We start from the raw sequence: 20,916 nt of genomic DNA on the forward strand, positions 1-20,916 counted from the left end.
CGAGCCAGGCAGGAGCAAGCAGCCCCCAAGTGCATCAATGGGAAGGGGAGCACCCGGACTGTGTGTGTTCGAAGTCCCTTTCAGGGACTCCAACTCCCAAACTCCCCAGCTTTGAACTTATGACCCTCGGGGAGGGGAGGCTGCCTCATTCAGTTTTGCCTGGTGCCGCTTTCCCCCTGCCTGTGCCAGAGCTTTGTTTGGGTGTCCAGATTAGCAAGGTTGCCTCTGAGCCTGTGCAGAGTGCGAGCGGCCAGGGGATCCAGCAGCCGGGCCAGGATGGGTTCGGGTACAATTGGTGGTTTAAATAATGTTTTTTGGTATTTTGAAAAAAAAGCCTCCACTGAATTAATTTTTATTTTTTAACATGACTGTTTCTTGGTCGGTTCACTAAGAGACATTTATTGGCAGCTATTGTAATAAAATTATTGATTGTGGGTTTAATCTGGAATGATTCAAATGAAACATTCAATACGTCCTCCTCTGTCCTCCTTTTTGTCTTTCTGTGTCCTCCTTTTGGTACCCATGTATCTTGCAACCCTAGCTTTGCCCTGGTTCCTGAGAGGAGGTAGGCTACTTTGCTCTAAAAAAAAAGCCAAGTCGAATCATGTAAATGACAATACAGTACTATTCTTGGAACATAGTAATTTAAGCATGGTTAACTTGTTCATCCTCTGGAACAATATACCTTAACTTAACACTGCGATATTTGTCTATTCTTAGAAGAACTGGTGGTAATGGAAATGCTGGCAAGTTTAACTGGGCGCTACCCTTTTCTTGTACTGTATATCCCTTTCTCCTTAGAGGTAAAGGAAGATCAAGCTGTTCCAGGCTACAGGCTACTACCTATTTTATTGGTGTACGTTTCATGGCTCAACCACTTTTTAAAAATTCTGAATTCTAAAACTCCTTCTTCTTAAAAAATGACCGCTCAGAGAAAATGCACAGAATTGCCTCAAAATATTACTTAAGTAAACTTCATGTATTTCTAACTTTGAGATTATCTTACAGACAGTTATAGTACCTGGAACTTGGTAGTGTTAGCATTTGAAAAACAATTCAAACACAGTTTTGCTAATGAGTTTCACATGTATTTCTGTATGAAGTACTGCAACATAAATTAAATACACATCCATGTATTGTCAAGCCTTGCATTTTTCCATTGGAAAAATCTGGTACAACATGAGCACGTGTTAGATGGGTGAATACAGCTGAATTGGGGTCAATGGGTGCAACTCACTCCAACATTTCATCACAATCCCTTTGAAATGAAAATAAAAATTAGGGCTTCACAATGCAAGTACAATGCAGATTATATCTATGTAAGATTATAGAATTAATGTAAAATCCAAAATGGAAATTCAGGTCTGTAAACAAAAGTTAGGTATGAAGCTACTTTTTAACAGCTGCAGGGGAACAGTGGACTTTGCTTCTGACAGGGTAGAGCTAAGGGACCTATGACATTCCAGATGTTCAGCAGATACTGCTTCCATCATTCCTTGCAATTTGCCATGCTATCAAGGGCTCAGGGGAATTGGGAGACCAACAATATATGAAAAGCCACGAGTTCACCAGCCATGGAGGCAGCAAATACAAAATCCTCACAAAAGCAAGAAGGCGATATGGGTGGAAGCAACATTTAAGGTGGTTCATTTCATCGTGAAGATGAGATACAGTAAAGTGCCTATAAGAGGATTATGTTGAGAAAACAGGGAAAAGACACAGGCTAGGGTCAAAAAGACCTCATGAGATGTGTATTGGGCTTCTGGGTGGAAATTCTTTTCATTTTTTTCATCTGTGTTTGTGGGCAAAATAACTCTCTGGAGTAGTACCATAACTGATTAGGAAGGCTTAACCCTTCTCCCTTTGTCATGTAACATTCATGAATGTACACACTTCTGCAAATTATTTGTTTTTTTAACCTCAAGGTGGTCCACAGCTGTGACAGGCAGGTCCTACAGATTCACTTGTTTACTTCATGGGTGGTTGAAATGGCATATTTATGCTTGTATTATTCAGTATTGTAGTAGAATATGAGACTAAATAGGAGGTAAGATCAGAAACTAATGCCTGCAAGTTGGAAGGACATTCTCAAATAAAAATTCCGTCAGGGCCACTTCAGATGCTTTTGTTGCCTCTTCCTCTACCCAGAAATTCTTTCTGCAGAGGAAGTGAGCGACGTCCCAAAGAACCCACTGAAATCCTTCTTCACTGGGAAGATGTCCCTCCCAAGTCAAAGGATTTTTTGCTTTTCCATCTCAGCAATTTAATGAAGTTAAGGCTTGCACTGAATATCTTGTCATGCTGAAAAACCATCTTGTAGAAGGTGTCAATTGGAAGGTCTCCATTGGGGTCAGCATATTTCAGCGTTGTCATGGGAGTGTATAATGCGTTGGTCTGGTGACGGAAAGGTGGATTTTCTGCCAGAATTATTTTTACTGTATGCTGTTGGAATGAAAAAAACAAGGCGTCATAAGTTGCACCAGCCAGCAATAGAGAGGAGCATTCTGTAGTCACCCCAGACTGAAAATACAATTACAGTATACAAATGGGATGGGGTGGATGTAGGAGAACAGAAGGTGGCAAAATAACTTCAGGAAGAATAACCAACGTTTTAATCCATCATTACTTTCAACTTGCTCAGGCTGCTGCAACAAAAAGGACTGTGAGTTTATTGTAGGAGCAGAAATAAGAGGCAGTCACTGAGGCCCTTTCTATTTGCGACTGCTGAGAGAATGATTTGAAAAGCTTTTGAGAAGTTGGAGAATGCTATAGTTGCCAATGAACTATTATGCTCTTACAAGGAAGCTATTATGGGCCTAAATCTAATGTTTAGCTAGTAGACATCTCCTGAAACTCTTTGCTTTCCATGAATACCTGACCCAGAGGTTTTCCCAGCCCCTTGAAATGGATTTTCAGAGTGCAGAGGGAGTTTGCAAAAACGAAACACACACACACACACACCCCTTTGTGACAAGCACTTATGTCAACACATCTTTGGGATCCCATCCGAATTTTAAGAGCTTATGCATGGAAGTGCCCCTCTGTGTAGCCACTGCTGACACCTATGTCAATAGAAGGATCCAGCTGTACAAAAGAGTACGCTGTAGCGTGGCTCACAGCTTTGCTGTGGCTGCTGTCATTGGCCCTGAATCATTCCTGGCTAGCAATGAAAGTACTGTTGTGCAGCACACACCCGTACCCTCCGTTCCCTGCTTTTAACGTATTACCTCTGCTATGTCATCAGCTGTTTGTCCTAAGGTCTCGAAAATTTGCTTGTAATTTTTCAGGTAAATATTTACAAACATGTCTGCTGTTTCCTCATCGGTGGCTGAAAGATCCATTTTCATTCCATCTTCGAAAACCTTCTTTTCAAATTCTGTGAGCACTGGGCCTGGTTCTATCAGAGTTAGGCTGTTTGGGGAGAAGGGGGAAATAATGTGATTGATTGATTGATTGATTGATTGATTGATTGATTGATTGATTGATTGATTGATTGATTGATTGATTGATTGATTGATTGATTGATTGATTGCATTTATATGCCACCCATCTAGACATTGTCTAGTCTGGGTGGCTCACAACAGACAAGATAAAAACTGTTAATATATAGTAACGGTTTTACAGCAGTATACAAGATGGGAAGAAAAATAAATTAAGTAGTGCTTGGAGGGAAGGCCTGTCTGAATAACCAGGTCTTAAGTTGGATTTTAAAATGCCCAACGAGGGGGCCAAACGGATCTTGTAGGGGAGTTTGTTCCAAAGGAAAGGAGCCACTGCCAAGAAGGCCTGGTGTCTTGTTTTTCTTTCCAGACCTCCCTCAGCGTTAGGCTCCTCAGTCACCCCTCCTGACTGGATCGAGTGGTACGGGTAGATCTAGGTGGGAGGAGGTGTTCCGCCAAGTATCAAGGTCCTAACCCATTAAGGGCTTTGTATGTAATTCTTAAATGGTCCCAGAATCCCAAAGAAATACCACAGACTTTTCCCTGTGTTAACTCAAACTTTTGGACATTGTAGTCCAAATGCATTTATAGGGCCAATGTTGAGCTATCTACTATAAATATACTTATTAAAACAAAGTATAGACAGTTTACCCTTTGAAAAAGGGAAATGTAAACTGCCGTGTCCTTCTCTTTTAAAACATTTGTTTTTAAAGGTTAGATTTAAAGAGTTCCCCCCCCCCAATATTGGTCAAATAAAGTAATAAATTTATTTCCATGTTCTGGAAAAAGATTATGTAAAAAAAAATTAACTTCCCCTGACCCTCTGCAGATGATCAGGGGAAGTGCTTAACTGATAGCAGAACAAGCTGAAGGTTGATATGCCATTTGGACAGGAGGAGTGTGTCAAATGGTACATTGGCCCTCCCCGTGACCTCAACCAACCCTTTGTAACCCAATCCAGGCCAAACCAAAACAGCCAATCTGGACAGGCCCTTAGCATCACATAACATCTACAGTTCCATTATACAGGAAAGATACAATCGCTGGTCTCCTATTTTATAAATTAAGGTCCTCCCCTATGCATCAGGCTGGTACTTACTTAAGTTTAAACTTGAGTGCCTGTATGGCTAAACTTTCACAGAATCCTTCCACTGCAAATTTGGATGCAGCATAAACATCATTGAATAAAATGCCTGCAGATTAAAGAGAGAAAGAATGAGCATTAGTGATGGGCTAGTTGTCTTGTACTCTAGGTTTCTAGAATTTTAGAATGAAGTCATGATAATTGGGAAGGGGAAGATCCCACCTAAGATTACCTATGATAAGTTCAGTTTATTTAACATTGTTATTAGTATAAATAGTTATTTTAGTTTTATTCAAATTCTTAGAGAATCACTGATATGGCCATGAAAAAGCACTGATCATTTCACTCATTGGTTCCATCTCAAAAGCTTTAATGAGACATGAACAATCCAAGCTTCCTCTCAGGCTTACACAAGTCCCCTTTCCCTTTGACCTCTTCCTGTGTAGCCAGAAGGAGTTCAAAGGCTTCTTTCTTGAAATCATGGTTTGTCATTCTGTCTGAAATTAAAAACTACAGTATTGCTAAACTCTGGTTAGTTTCACTCAATATCTTTAAATCATGTGGTGGCTCAGTACAGTATATGTATATATCACTGGAGACTAGTGCTCATTGTTAGGAAATGTATTTGAAAATAAAATTCTGTCTTGTGAGGCATACACATTTATGTTCCCTCTTCATCAGTGGCAAAAAAAGAGTTTGTGACTTCATAAAATGTAAGTCTCCCACTGTGTTGCCAATATGTTGTATTGATTGAAAGCATTTTTGTTAGCTGAGAAGTACAAGATTGTGTCCTTCCCTTTCCCCCTCTTCCATGTACCAGTGTGTGTGTGTGTGTGTGTGACTGGACTGAAGTAGGTGGGTGCCCAGTGTGGTGTAGTGGATAGAGTGACAGACTAGGACGCAGGAATCCCTGCTCAGTTATGGAAACTTGCTGTGAAGAACTGGTAAAAGCACTCTTGAAATATCTCACTTGCCTTGAAAGCCATACTAAGGTCTCTGTAGCTTTGTCCCCAACCTGATGGCACATAACACTCACTCACATACACGGGTGGGGTTTTGTTTCCTGCCACATCTGAGAGTGCAGGTTAGTCTTGCTAAGACTGCAGACAGGGCATGTGGCCTACACTGTTCTGTCCTCCTATAGATGGGAACATCTTGATAGCTCTGTAGAAATGCCTGACTCTTGGGACAGTTGTCTCTCTTTGCCTAATGTTAAGGCCAATGTTGCTGCTGCCTCAGTGCAGCAGGAGGCAGCGGCTCTGGTCTTCGTTTCAGCTCAGCTTGGCACAATATCTGCAGTTCCTGCTTACTGTTACATGGCTACAGTGGCATAATGTCCCGGGTCATAATGCCACAGATGATGACATTGTGTTGGCAAAGTAATGAACCAGTGTGTTTTCCTTTCTGTACACCGTTGGACTGGGATTATGCAAAATCACTGTGTTTCCTTGGGTCAGCCACTCTCTTTCAGTGTGACCCCCTTCACAAAGGTTATTGTCAGGGCAAAGCAAGGAGGAGGACAGCCTCAAATGTATTGGGGAAAAGATGATTTACAAAATGGAGCAACTACATAGATAGAATAGATTTTTTTCCATGATCCACCATGTTCAATGTCAGTGCTCTTCACTTATTTGCAGAATGAAGGTCTTAGTTGTACTTGATCCTTGTTCTAGCATTAACTGCCTGAAAACCTAGCTGACAGCTATGCCACATTGATTTTACTTGGATTAAGAGTGTCAGGGAAATAGGAGGAATCCACACTGACTTTGTGCTGAATCAAAACTCAGAAAACCAGTACTAAATGTTCTAGCATTAGTAAATGCTTCATTAGAAGCAGAATTAACTCTGGGAAATATGGATACAACAATGAAAGGGAGGCTAGAAGGCCAGAGATAGAATGATGATGTTTCAAAAAGCCCTTTGAGTGAAAAAAAAACATACTGCAATAATCAACTGTATGTTACCTTGTATTCCCATAACACTGCTAATAATTATGATATGCCCAGTCTTCCTTTTTTTCATATCAGGTAAAATCTCCTTCAGCAGTCGGACCAGTCCAAAGAAATTTGTATCCATCACATTCTGCATCTCTTCAATAGTTTGGCATTCAATTGGTCCAATGAGTCCCATGCCAGCATTACTAACTATACAATTGGAAAAATGGAAAGATTATTTATCATTCATGATTTAAACTATTGGACTCAGGAAAAATGAATTGTAATTGTAGATTATCTGCTGGATAGCTTAGTGGTTTAGGTATCTGGCTGTGGAGCCAGAGGTTGGGAATTCAATTCCCTATTGTGCCTCTTGACAGGGGCTAGATTTGATGATCCATAGGGTCCCTTCCAGTTCTGCAGTTCTAAGATGATCATGAATACATGCCTGGTGGTTTTCTTTCTTGTTAATGTTTATTATTCGATTACCATTTGGTCCTTGGGAATGGGGTGGAATGCTTACGTCAATCTTTTGAATGGGTGTAAGGATGTACTACACCCAATGGCTAATTGGATCATACCACTCTGATATATTAGAAGGGAGATGTTGTAAGCAACAGTCATAATTCTAAGCCTGGGAAACTGGAATATGTCACCAGGCAATTTAAGTACCCACCTGAAATGCCACTGCAAGTTGAGATACAAAAAAGGATTTCATGGGGGAGGAACTTTGCTCAAACAAGGGTCGAAGAACCTGGTGGTTTTGCCCAAGACATTGTGCTAATGTATTCGCGAAGGCTTTCATGGCTGGGATCTAATGGTTGTTGTGGGTTTTTCGGGCTCTTTGGCCGTGTTCTGAAGGTTGTTCTTCCTAACATTTCGCCAGTCTCTGTGGCCGGCATCTTCAGAGGACAGCACTCTGTCCTCTGGTGTAGTTGGCTTGGGAGTGCAGTATTTATGGCTGAGAGATAGGCTTTTGTCTTTTTCTGTAGATGGCTAGCCATTGAAATCCACAAGCACCAGCAGAACTTCAACAAAAAAGAGGAAAGTGTGAAGCTCAACAAAACTTGGCTCCCAGCTTTCAAAAATACAGCGTGCAAAATATCAGCGAACTCCACCCAGCCACAAGGACAGAGGATCACTGCACACAAAAGACCAGCTAATGACACCCATCAACCACAGTGACAGATACTCTTCTCCTTAACACAACAATACACCCACAACAAGACACACTAATCACCCATCTACAGAAAAAGACAAAAGCCTATCTCTCAGCCATAAATACTGCACTCCCAAGCCAACTATACCAAAGCACAGAGTGCTGTCCTCTGAAGATGCCGGCCACAGAGACTGGCGAAACATTAAGAACAACCTTCAGAACACGGCCAAAGAGCCCGAAAAACCCACAACCAACATTGTGCTGAATTGAGGACGAGCATCAAATGGTCCCTCTCATCACCCACGTATCTCAAAGTATGGCCCAGTTATTTTGGCGCATGAAATAGAAAAATCACACAAGTTCCTCTACCCTGCAGTAACAGTGCAAATAATGACATATTCAGCTGACCAGTTGTTGCCCTTTTAAGACACCCAGAATTTACTGTCCAGGACAAACGCTTCACTCTGTTTCATTGGAAGGCCTGTTCCCATAGTCAACCCCCACCCTGGGCTTGTAAGTATTTATACATGTTTGTAGTAGAAAACAACACAGCAGTGGGAGAGATAGCTGAGGAAACTCTGTTGTAGAAAGGGTGGATTTTTCAAATCTCCTAGGTACCAACAACGGAATACTAATTGAATTTGATGTTGTATTTCAAATAAACAGAGTCAGTCATCTCTATGAATTACTCGCCTAGGATGTCAATTTTTCTGTTTGGGATGCTGCTGACACACATCTTAATTGATTCTTCACTGCAGACATCCAGTTGTTTGATCTCTAAGGTGTTCCCAACGGTATTGCCAGCAGCTTCTACAAGGTTGTCCTTTTTGACCAGGTTCCTCATTGTGGCATATACTGTAAGGAAGGAGGAAAAGGAAGAGAGGTCACAGACCATAACATAATAGGGTTTTTATTTGGGAATTATGAAAATAACTCCCTGGGGAAACTTTCTGAAGTCCTATAAATCCACCTACATTCCCAATTAAAGAGTATGCCCACAATCCTTAACGAAGCCAGTTGCTTGTAGCATTCTGGAAGCACCACCTTATGTATCTACTTGGAGTTGTCTCATTTAGTTTAATGGGTCTCACTCTGAAGTAAGTTGGTGTAGGATTTCAAACTTTAATACTGCATTGGATTAGGGTCGGAACATAAAAATGTGTGAAAGTAATTTTGTTGGGTCAAAGTGGTCAAGAAACAGATGTTTTAGAAATAACTTTACTTCGTTATATTAGAATGTTCCTGTGCTCTATAAATGACAATGATAAGAGTTCATTTCGTATGTGCTGAAATGCTTGTAGATTAAGGAAACAGTATGTACCCTTCGTGCAGCTTATACACACACCCCTTCCTCTAATGTAGACAACGTAGCATTTATTGTTTTCGTCCTAAACCAAGGATAGTAACATATAGCTTTCCAGTTGCTGATGGGTAATATTTGCCATCACACCAGCCACTGGACATAGTGACTGAGGTTGATGTATGTTTATGTTACAGTTTCATGACCCCTGGAAGGCCACAGATGTCCTACTTTGTCCTAAACCAAGTAGCAGCATTTAGAGTTGGAAGCATTATTCAGTACAACTGGCTCATCTTGAAGGGGCACTACATTGGCAAATACTGAAATATGGGAAATACTCTAGGATTGGAACAGTTACATTCACATTATTTTATTTTATTTTATTTTATTTTATTTTATTTTATTTTATTTTATTTTATTTATTTATTTATTTATTTATTTATTTATTTATTTATTTATTTATTTATTTATTTATTTAACTTATACCCCGCCCCTCTAGACCATGTCTACTCGGGGTGGCTTACAACATACAATATATCAATATGAAATATATATAATCATAAAAAATACTATATTAGTAATTTTTTCACTGACTACATGATGTACAAGTCAGCCCAGAGTTTCTCTCCATCTCAGTTTTTTTCTCCACCTCTGGGGCTTCTACTCTTTTTGTAGAAGTGTCAGTTCAAGGAGTGCAATCGCTAGACTTGATGCAGAAAAGCATGTGCAGAGATGCTGGTGGTTGGTAGGGTGGGGGGAAAAGCAAAAGGGTCACTTCCCCTCAAATATCTTAAGAGAGCACTGAGTACACTTTGGACCTTTGCTAATAATGTGTTTTGTTCATTTTAAGGCCTGGTGCCAGTGCTTCAACTAAGCTTAGGACATTAGTATGTGATATACAAAAGTATCAACAAAAATGTATCATCAACTTATATCAAACCATCAAACAATATATATTGATGTTCTATCTAATACTAAGCAAATAAATAATAGGATAAAGTTCTCCAATACAAATGTCTGCAGTATAGTGTCCCTACTCATGGAAAATCAAAGTCTCTAGGCTCTGGAAGTGTTGAATAAAGAGTCAATTCAAATATGTAGTCAAGGTCTTGGATCCTTGGGGTAATTTGATGAGCTCTGAGCATAAATAATTGTCCACTAAGCTGGTTTCATGGTATTTTTACTTCTTCAGAAGATATCCCTTGGATGTAATTAAATTCCACATGGTAGCATCCTCTTATCCGTATGCTAGTTCTCTGCTGTAACATACGGATAAAAGGACGTTAGTATGTGGAATTTAATTATATTGTTCATGAATGTTCCTGTTACCAGCATATTGGAGGTCCAAGTGATATCTTCTGAAGAAGTAAAAATACCACTGAACATGCTCGGAGCTCGTCAAATTACCCCAAGGATCCAAGACCTTGGCTACATATTTGAATTGACATTTTATTAAACACTTCCAGAGCCTAGACTTTGATTTTCCATGAGTAGGGACACTAGACTGCACACATTTGCATTGGAAAACTTTATTCTATTTTTACTTGCTTAGTATTAGACAGAACATTAATATACTATATTGTTTGACAGTTTGATGATACTTTTGTATATCCCATACTAATGTTCTAAGTTTTGTTGAGCTACAATACAGAGTTTCCTGTGTTTGTTTATCTTCTATTCCGTACTCCCTAGATTTTGATAAGTGCTTCAACAAAGACAGGAGGGAGGGAAGGAAATTGCTAATCAGTCCTTCTTTTCAGCTTGTTAAGGTAGCTCTGCTGTAGCAATGTCTGCTGCAAATCTGGACAACAATAGAAGCTGCCGTAACAAGCTGCAAACAAGAGCTGATTGTCAATTTCCTGCTCTCTCTTGATTTCTGTGTGGTTGGCTAAAGTGTATTCACCCAGAGAAATCCAGCTTCCTACCTGTGAATTTACAGCAGATCCACTGTAGCTGCATATTAGAGTCATTTTTCCCAATTTTTCAGTTACCAGCAATACAATCTCAAGCTATTTTCAAGATTTAGAACAATGAGTATTTCCCCATTTGAAATAGAGAAACTGAGGAGATTAAGTATTGTCAGGTCCTGTGGCACATAACTGTACCATTCCGTATAGTTCCTTCAAGAACAGAGATGCAAAACAGTGTCTCTTAAGATGTTCTGGGCTATATCCCTCATCTACCCTAGTTAGCATAATCAACTATAAGCAGTTATGAGAGTTGTAGTGCAACACAAACTACAGTCCCATGCATTTCTCACCACCTTTCTGGATAGTCTTCAACTCCAGAATAAACATTGTAACAATGCTGGAAGGTAGAAACATTGATTAGTAACATTATATTGCACAAAAGTTACCTTTGAATCTTTTCTGTTCATCAGTAGCCATTTTGATTGCCAGTGCCAACCCAATTCCTGAGGAACAACCGGTGATGAGCACAGTTTTTTGAGCCATTGTGGATGGTGATAGCAGACACAAAGATTTCTTCAGATAATCTGAAGGAAGCCTTGTAACTTTGAAGCATAAGAGCTTGGTATTATCATCCCTGAATGCTTTTATCCATGTGCTTGTGAGAGTCAGCAGATCTAAAAATGCACACCTAGGCATTAAAAAGCTAAGAGGATAACCTCCATACAGACAATGACAGACAATATCAGATACATATGGTTGTGAAGTGCGGTTGTGTAACTTTAAATATAATCCGGATCAAAGTTTAGCTTCAAAATTCCAGCTGTTTTTAAAACAACAAAATATATAACGCCTAAAATTCCTTGTGAGAAATTAAGAAAGCTTGTTGGGAGCAAAAGGAAACAGATATAGAATATTGGTTTTATCCTGATGTGTGTATATGGAGAGAGAGAGAGTCCTTAGTTTTCAAATAAATCTATTTTCATTACATTTACCATTTGGGAAAAAGAAGTAGTAATGAGAGGCTAAGATTGAATTAATAGCCTGTTGATGGATGCTTAGGTGACTGACTAGCCCAATATGAGCCCAGAATATAGGTGAACAGCCGAGGAAGGTTAGCTGATCCTGGATTCATTCAACTGTTTAGATATTTCAACCTTGTTTTCTCATTTATCTTCCTTTGTGTGTCCTTGATTCTCTTCATTTCAGAACCATCTTTTAAAAAACATTTTGCCAGATGCCTTGGTCTTGAGTGAGAGCTTTCCAATGCGTATAGTCAATATGAAAATCCTTCACTGGTATATCAAGGATACATGGATGTCTTCTATGTATCTTTGAATATTCTCCTTCTTTTTGTTAGTATGGAGTTGTCTGCTGGAGGATTAACTCTGAAACTTATAGTATGGGAAGCTTGACTGAAACTTATGAAATCATAAAGAATGTGGAATCATTGGCCAAAGATATATTTTAATTCCTCTGTCACAACTGTTAACTAAAAAAAAATCTGTGCCAATCAAACACATACTGTTGTGTGAGCTCAGCGGCAAGGTAGCACCCCACTCCTCCATTCACAAGCCGAGTGGAGTGTCAGAGTGGATTTCCATGTTGTCCAAAATGGAACAACATATTTCATCACCCCATGAAGGCAGCAGTCCTGTTTGGAAAGATAGGAGAGCCTATGTGACACACCATCACTGCCCTCTAACAGACAGGAATGGGCAGAGGGCTCCAAAGGAACAGCTGAGGAGCTGCTCTTGCTATCTCACAGCACCCTCCTCTTAATGTGGTTGGCTCACTTTGACTGATGGTAGGGACAGGTGTGCAATAAACCAGATTTGCACTTGATTCAGAACAGACAAAAGGAAGTACTTCTTCATGTAACACATTTATAGAATTTACAACCACAAAATATGGTGGTTGCCTCTTGAGACAACAAATATCCCTGCTTGGGCTCAAGCAGACTTCTGACATTCTGTGGTGAGTGTGTGTGCCTCCCCCACACTTCTGGAAATCACCATCACTGTTGTAAAGATCATCCATAGAGTACCGTGTTTCCCCCAAAATAAGACAGGGGCTTATATTAATTTTTCACTCAAAAAAAAAAAAGCATTAGGGCTTATTTTCAGGGGATGTTTTGTTTTTTTCATGTATAGCAATCTACATTTATTCAAATACAGTTGTGTCATTGTCTTCTGGTTGCTGCACAGAAGACAACTCTTACTTAACTGGGGCTTATTTTTGGCGTAGGGCTTATATTACGAGCATCCTGGAAAATCATACTAGGGCTTATTTCCAGGTAGGTCTTATTTTTGGGAAAATAGGATAAATAATTGGTATAAACTGAGTAAAAATGTGGAAACATTGCCAAAGTGTGTGTATTTTCATATGGATGGGGATTTTCATATGGATGGGGATTATGGATGGCGACACACAGAGACTTTGTGATAGGCATTTTGTTGTAACAGAAAAAATAACCAACATAGTTTACATCATTTTTTATTAAGTAATAACAGACTAAGCCAAAATATTAAAAATAGACTTCATAAAACCTGGGACATTTGGATTTCTTTTTACAGACAAAGGAACTCAGTTCCTGAAAAAAATTGCTTCAAAGCAATAATCATAAAAAGAATTGAGGAAAATGTGGCAGAGGATTAGAAGCTGCTATAAATAACTACTATATACATGGTTTCTATAAAATTTCCTAAGAATGGGATGCCATCAAATCCATCTGTGGTTAAGTGCTTGCCAGCATGTTGTTTCTTAATAATATTTGCTCCTGAATGAAAAATTTGGCAATTAATGCCTTGATTAGCAAGAAGATTCAGGGATCTCAGGTTCTTGTTTCTATTTGTTACCAAACATAAGACAAAATACTGCATGTATCTTGACCTTCACATAGATCTAAGGTTTCTAGAGCTCAAATGTCTGAGAAATGTTTTAGTTATCATCATCTTAGTATATAAAACATTTGTACCCTGAGTATCAGCCTAAAACATTACCTGAACTAAGCATGCTATTCGAGTTCTCTATAGACTCTATACACACACAAGGGGCAGAACCTTTTTGGTGGACAATCCTGCTCGTGTGTTGTTCTTCCCCAGGATGCATGTATAATCTTCCTCACCGTTGGTCTGCAAGGGTGTAGGGACCCCAGCCGTAAAGTTCCAAATAGGTTGTGATCATAAGCCCACTTTTTCATTGGTTAATCAGGAATTCATATATTTCACTGGGTATCTAGCCTCCCCATTACCAATAAATGAGAAATAAAACAAGAAAACAAGCTCAACAATTAATAACTTTAAATCAGGGATGGCCACTTAATGTCCAGAGGTTGTTGTATTACAACTCCCATTATCCCACATCATTGGATATGTTGGTGGAAATTGGTGGAAGAATCAGTCCACTGGACAGGCACATTGTATCCAATTTTAATAGATATTTTTAATTCCAACAATCTAAAACAATGCAGCCACATCATTTGATCAGCTGTACAGTAGTACTTGAAGCAAAGCCTGATCTATAAAACAGTGGAGCTGATATATGAATAAACATGCACAAGTTCAAGCTATTTACCTTTAAAAAAATAATAATACTGTCACATTTTGGACCCAATACATAAATGATCAGTCTGAGAGGTATTCTGAATAGATTTAAAAATGCCATCTTGGGGGTGTGGTCCACTACTTCTAAGTGTGCTATATTCCATTTATTTTAAAAAAATACATGCAGAGGTACCTACTTAGATTTTTCTTCACATCAGATGAAAATTATAGGGAAGAACTTTCCGAAGTCTTCATCTCCTTGTTGATATATTTCAACATGCCACTAAGTGTTTGAAAGTCATTACTGTCACCAGACAAATCTTCATCTCCTATGTGTGTCAAGGGATCAAAGGAGGATTCATTCAGACTATCTGGTAAAGGATGAGTTACGTCTTTTGTCTCCCCACAAGTCACTGAAGAGTGTAATGTAAATAACGGCTTCATATTTAATAAATTCTCATTGTTTTTAATGCTCAGATGGTTGCTGCTTGTAGAGCAATGCGAGTTTTTGTGAGGAGAGCTAGAAATCTGAGAATGCTTGGCGGCAAAGTCCGGTTCTTGGTCATTAGACCATGGTGGGATGGATAGCTGCCTGATGCCTTCTGTTCTTTCATGACCTCCAATTCTAGCTTGTAATCTTGTTACTTCAGATTCCTATAGTGCAATCATCAAAAAAACAAAAAACAAAACACATACACATTTCAAAAGATATTATTCGATTATATGATGTTAACAAATGACTTCTTATGCAGTCGAAAAAGTTACTAACAAATCGAACATATATATTCAAGCATATGTATATGAGAGATGTGGGGACATCAGGGAGCAAGAGAGGATTCACTGATAAAGTACACGGGGGGGGGGATTAAAATGAAATTGGATGCCTCAGAAGGAGCGTGTCCACCATGGCCAACAAATCTTGCAAACTGTGCACTGGCCGTCCCCCTTACAACCACTGGAAAAGGAGGGTGGAGAAGGTGTGTTCTTCAGGCCAGTTTCTCCTTCAGCTGTGAGGGGGCAATTATCCTTGCAGCTGAAAGGATTTTGTGGTGGGGTTGCCAGTGGAACTGGGAAACAGAAGGGAGGCACTCTGCAGGCTGCTTGCTTTACTTCAACACAGATATCAACTTGCACCTGCAAACTGTCCTATGTTTCTGAAGCTCCCTGGCATCATGCAGGTAATGTAGATGCAGAGTTCTTAATCTCTGTTGACTTCGGGGGGGGGGGGGGACCCAGAAGGGTAGCTTCAATAGCCAATATTTTCCTGCAAAAATAGGTAACAGTGGAAGGGGATTCCTCCTCTTGATCCAACCAAAACCTAGTTTGGATGAGGGCAGAACTCAGCAACCTTGTTCTCAAGAGGGAGGGCACCCAGACCTGGCACTATGAACGAGGATAATGAACAAGGAACTCAATCCAGGGTAAAACCAAATCTAGTGGGGAGGATCACCACCACCTCTATACTATCAAGCCGGTTTTTAACTAGCAAGTTAAACCTTGCTCAGCCTTGACCGCCCTCTAGGGTAATCAGAAAGGCTGCTGAAACTATTTGTTAGTTAAGAACCAGACAGAATGACCTTGCTTAAAGAAAATAAGATAATGCAGATGAACACCCTATAAGAAGGCCTATTGAAAACTGTCAAAAATACAGTTTAGAATGTGAAACCCCCTCAAAGCTAGGCCTCAGAAACAGGATGGCATTTATTAGGGTCTGAGTATTTTTACAAAGCACATTCAGCAACAATATTTTTTGCCATTTTCACTCAAAATGCAATTCAAGGAGCAAACAAATACTGAGCATGATGAAACAGTACATTTCTTCATCTAGAATTCAGAGACAATAAGGAAACTATATGGGAAAGAGACAGATCAGCAGTAGCCAACCCCATCTGATATGACCCAAACTAGCAATGTAGATATCTAATTTCAGTTTAGAATATTTCTTTGTTTATCAACAAAACAAAATTCAATAATTTCTCTTTGTCTAAGGGGTTTTAAGCTACACTACCCTGCACCAAACAAAATATTGCTGTGTTAACTCACTTTAAGAAGAAGAGCTTCATTTGCGGCTTGGATTATCTCATTTCTGGATTGAAGCTGCTGTTGCAGATTATAGACTGTTCCTTGAGCTTCATCCAGTTCCATCTTTAGCTGCTGCAACTGTCCACGAACATGATGAGATTTAGATAGTGACTGCCTCCATTTTGTCTGCTGTGCTTCATATGAGAGCTTCTGAAAATTAAAGATACATTTTGAATAAAATGTTCCCCCTTACTTGTTACTTCAAACTCAGTATAAACCTCACATCGGAACAATGGATTTAATTTTGTTTTTGTCACCGTGAATGAAACTTAGTTATACAATTCTTTATTAAGGACATTATTGGTCCCACTAATAAATGTTCTGCGCCTTTACAGTTTGTCCAATGACATTGGATTTACTAACTTCCCAAAAATGCTAATCCAGTGTTAGATTCAATTTAATATTGAAAGGTTAGTTTCACTGTTAAATTAACAATTAATGTCACACATTTTCAGAAATGAGGATACAAAAGATAGAGATAGGTGGAATTAAACCACCTATTAAGGGGAAAATAAGAAATTTTGGTAATATTATTCTGGGGATTTTTGCTTTTAGAAAATAACACAATTGATAAATTGTCATTTTTTTAAGAAAAAGAGGGAGAGGAGGACCATAAAACTTTATTTTAGGAAAGGTCTGTATGTTCTTCCTAGCAACAACAGTCTTCCTTTTCAATATGATATACTGCAGCTTCAATAGTCTGAAGAACAATATGAATAACCCAGTTCTCATATGCAAATGCAACATAAAAAGATTATAGCAATTTTGTTATAACCTCTGACAGATAAGACTGCTTTAGTGATTCTATTTCTGCAGAGAGCCTCTGAACATTTGCTTGCATTCTTGCTTCTAACTGCATTTCTCGTGCCTGAGCCGCCCCTAGTTCTTCTGCCAAATGATTTGCACGGCTTTCCTGAAAGAAAATTGAGCAACAAAGAATATTTACACTGAAATTTTTATACATATAGCACTTTGTCACTTTCTCTCATTAAACACAACAATGGCATTTTACAGCGAATGTCTACGCAATACACGCCATATGATTTTACGTACCAGACAGAAAACTATCACTCATTTTTAACACAAACTTCAAAGAAAATGAACACTTAAAAATTTATATCCAAACAAACGGTAGCTTGTAACAGTCCACCTCATTCTTTTATGGATGTTTCCAGTTACGCTTACTGCAACTGAACAAAGTCAAAAAAAGGTGTCATCCTACATAAAAAACATTTTTTTCAAAAGCTATTGTTAATTAGAGATTGGGGTATTCGTATACGAATAATCCCAAGCAGCTGGACTTAATGAGGGTCTAGCCCCAGACTGTCCACTCACAACTCCAGCAACAGCCCCGCTCATCCTTCCAATCACGCCCGGAGCGCCGCTCTCTTCCATCTTAGCTGTCCACAGGCAGGGGGAGGATGTGTCTCCCTGCACGGCTGCTAAGTGGCCAGCTGAGCGGGAAGACAGCGGTGCTCCGGGCACGATTGGAAGGATGAGCGGGGCTGCCGCTGCAGTTGTGAGTGGACAGTCTGGGGCTAGACCCTCATTAAGTCCAGCTGCGCGGGGATAGTCGTGTATGAATATGAATGCCCCCATCTCTACTGTTAATTCCGCTTACTGAGGGCTAACCTATAACAAATTATGCATAGCCCATAAATAACAAAGTAGAAAATAACAGATTTGTTAATACTGTATTTGCCACCGTACAAGGCGACTGGCCGCATAAGATGACCTCCCAACATTTCCACTCAAAATACAGAGTGGACGGCTTTGCTGCGGTGCCGGTGGCGGCTGCCCGGGGCTCTGCCCGGGCCTGCCCTGGAAGTTCATGGATGGCGGGGAGGAGGGCGAGGAAGAGCGCACGCGCGCTAGCTGGCTCAAACAGTGAGAGGGCGGGGAAGAGGCTGGGTGGGAGGAGGAGGAAGAGGGGAAGCGCGCAGGTGGCAGGCGAGCGACTCCTCCATCCCGACTGCCTGCCTGCCCACCTGCCTTCCTCCCCAGCAGTGGCTCCTTCCTGGCCCAAATGAAGTGCACCCGGCATACAAAATGACCCCCCCCCACTTGGAGGCATGTTTTTGGGCCAAAAAAGTCGTCTTGTACGCCGGCAAATACGATAGTTTGTTTTTTCCCTTTGGGGCATGAGGCAGCAAGTGGGCATAGCAGAAATGAGAGAACCAACACAACAGAATGTAGCTTTGTTATCCATACAGGAGATCTGGCACAGAGCCACTGCACAACACAACATGGAGAAAGAGGAAAGGTTCATGGAGGACTGAGGACATGTTGCAGCCTCAGCCTTGTTTCATAATTTAGGGAAGACTGAAGGGAAGCAGCCCTTCTTTTGATCCACCAAGCAAAACTCTGCTCCCGAGTCAACTGCCAGTACAGTGGTGCCTCGCATTATGAGGTTAATTTGTTCCAGCGAAATCGCTGCAGAACGAAAACGTCATAATGCAAAAAAAGCCCATTGAAATGCATTAAAACCTGTTTAGTACGTTCCAAAGGGCTTGAAACTCACCGTCCAGTGAAGATCCTCCATAGGGCGTCCATTTTCGCTGCCTGTGCAGCGAGGAATCCGTCCCAGAAATCAGCGGGGGCCATTTTGTTTACCCGGTGGCCATTTTGAAACCGCCGATCAGCTGTTGGAAAATCATCATTTTGCGAAGAATTGGTTCCCGAAGCAGGGAACCGATCATCGCAAAGAGAAATTCCCCCATAGGAAACATCATTTTGCGATCGCAAAAACTTCGTCGTAATGCCGTTTCGTCGTTAAACGGGGCAATCGTAAAGCAAGGCACCACTGTATATCATAACAGCAAAGGGAGCAGAGGAAGGCCACAAATTGGCTAGGCAGACCCAAGAACCCATTAGGGTCAGATGTTGTTGGTTAGGTGTCCCTCTCCCTTCCTTCCCCCCCCTAATGTGAGGGCACAAAATGATCCCTCATTCAAACAAAGTTGCCATCATCACTGACTACATTAACCCAGTCACAGGAAGAGGCTCAGGGGCTAATTATGTTCACACGAAGTCTTCTGAAAAACTGTGCTGACTTTTTCAAGAGAGAGATGGTTGACTTCCTCCAGTTCAAGGGAGATCCTGTCCACATCCCTCTGAGTTTGAGCCTGTTGCCGACGGCTCTCCAGGAGCTCCCCATGGATGTGCTGCATTTGTTCACGTTCTAACCTCAACTGCTGACCCAAATCAAGTACTTCTTTGTACTGTTCTGCAATGCATTTTTCTTGTTCTTTCATCTTCTAGAAGGAGTAAACATTACGTTGCATTAGCAAAAGTGTTATGTATGCCTTCTACTGTAATACAGTTAGAACTAACACATACAGTTATTCCTCCATATCTGCTGGGAATTGGTTCCAACTCCCCCCCTCCCGATACTGAAAACCACAGATAATAGCGAATACTATATACAGTATATAGCATGGTAAAGGGAAAACAACAACACACAGACAAAATATTTTCACATGCACTACCAGAACTGGCCACTATAGGGCGAGAGAGACAATGCTATGTATTCATCATTAACAAGTATTCATAGTACGGTTTATGGCTCCCTCTAGTGGCTGGTTCTGGTGATACATGTGAAAATAGGGTTTTTTTCCAGAATTTTTTTCTTTTAATATTTTAAATATTTTTCATACCATGGATAAGTGAATCAGTGGACACTGATCCTCTGGATAAGGGGATCCTACTGTATATAATAGCATAACCTTTCATGGACCAGAATCCACTTCAGACATAAGGAATACTATCCTGAGTTAGCAGGTAAACATAGATATGAACACAGAAGACAAAACACATTTACAAGCATGGTACAAAGCAAATTAAATGACAGAAACATAGCTCCACCTTGTAAGCAAGAACTTTGGTGAACCATTTGTGTGCTGGTTTATGCAGTCATTTAATGCTATTACCAGAGGAGGGCAAATAAACCAGAAATCATTTGTTTACTGTGTCATTGAAATCTGGAATCTTGGCTTGTTTCTCTCACTACAAGTTAGGGTGATAAACTAAAGTTTGTTCTTCTCGTCCCGATTTATAAACAGCAATAAGCTAGGATCCTGAGTTTCGATGACATGGTGAACCAGGGATGGACAACTCAGCCTATGGGCCAAATAAAACCTGTGGCTGTTTTTGCATACAATTGATACAAACACATCACTGATAGTTAGCAGTGCCTCTTGTTCTTCTTGTTTATTTACCTAGAATATTTCCCTCCCATTTTCCCCACTAGACTCTTGGAGTGATTTTTTTTATATAAAAAAATCAAGCCTCAGGCTTAACCCCAAAAACCCACCTACAGAAACCCACTCACATATATAGAAAAAAATGAATTTTGGGGGGAAAAGAACTCCCCTCTCCTGTTAACTGTACTGCTCTTAACTGCCTACAGTGGTGCCTCGACTTACAACCATAATCCGTTCCAGAAGATGAACGTAACTGGAAATGG

At 40.2% G+C, this 20,916-nt stretch overlaps 2 protein-coding genes across 6 annotated transcripts in view; both read right to left on the bottom strand.

Moving 5' to 3' along the window:
- Nucleotides 1-1,066: 1,066 nt before the first annotated feature.
- Nucleotides 1,067-11,523, bottom strand: LOC110076518 (retinol dehydrogenase 8). Its single transcript, XM_020788715.3, has 6 exons — nt 11,274-11,523; nt 8,311-8,472; nt 6,489-6,668; nt 4,540-4,633; nt 3,228-3,411; nt 1,067-2,442 (listed from the first exon to the last, which is right to left on the bottom strand). The coding sequence occupies exons 1-6, from the start codon at nt 11,521-11,523 to the stop codon at nt 2,206-2,208; spliced, it is 1,107 nt and encodes a 368-aa protein (XP_020644374.3). The 3' UTR covers nt 1,067-2,205.
- CCDC18 (coiled-coil domain containing 18) overlaps nt 9,283-20,916 on the bottom strand; it is a 54,335-nt gene continuing 42,701 nt past the window's right edge. For 3 of the 5 annotated variants that reach the window (XM_020788670.3, XM_020788672.3, XM_078391777.1), the window contains 4 exons: nt 19,505-19,708; nt 17,227-17,364; nt 16,413-16,601; nt 9,283-15,023 (listed from right to left, as the gene is read on the bottom strand). In XM_020788670.3, coding sequence (XP_020644329.3) covers nt 14,595-15,023; nt 16,413-16,601; nt 17,227-17,364; nt 19,505-19,708 — 960 coding nt within the window. In that variant the 3' untranslated portion in view covers nt 9,283-14,594. Of the gene's footprint in view, nt 15,024-16,412; nt 16,602-17,226; nt 17,365-19,437; nt 19,709-20,916 lie in introns of those variants that run through there. The other 2 variants (XM_072997986.2, XM_072997987.2) reach the window with 2 other exon arrangements.

Source organism: Pogona vitticeps, chromosome 4 (assembly GCF_051106095.1).
Source record: "Pogona vitticeps strain Pit_001003342236 chromosome 4, PviZW2.1, whole genome shotgun sequence".
NCBI lineage: Eukaryota > Metazoa > Chordata > Lepidosauria > Squamata > Agamidae > Pogona > Pogona vitticeps.

Coding starts and splice junctions, on each gene's coding strand:
- LOC110076518 (XM_020788715.3), bottom strand. CDS start 11,523: ATGCCTAGGTGTGCATTTTTAGATCTGCTGACTCTCACAAGCACATGG. Junction 6,669..8,310: donor CAGAAAAATTGACATCCTAG/GCGAGTAATTCA, acceptor CCAATTGTATAG/TTAGTAATGCTGGCATGGGA. Junction 2,443..3,227: donor CAGCTGATGACATAGCAGAG/GTAATACGTTAA, acceptor TCATTCCAACAG/CATACAGTAAAAATAATTCT.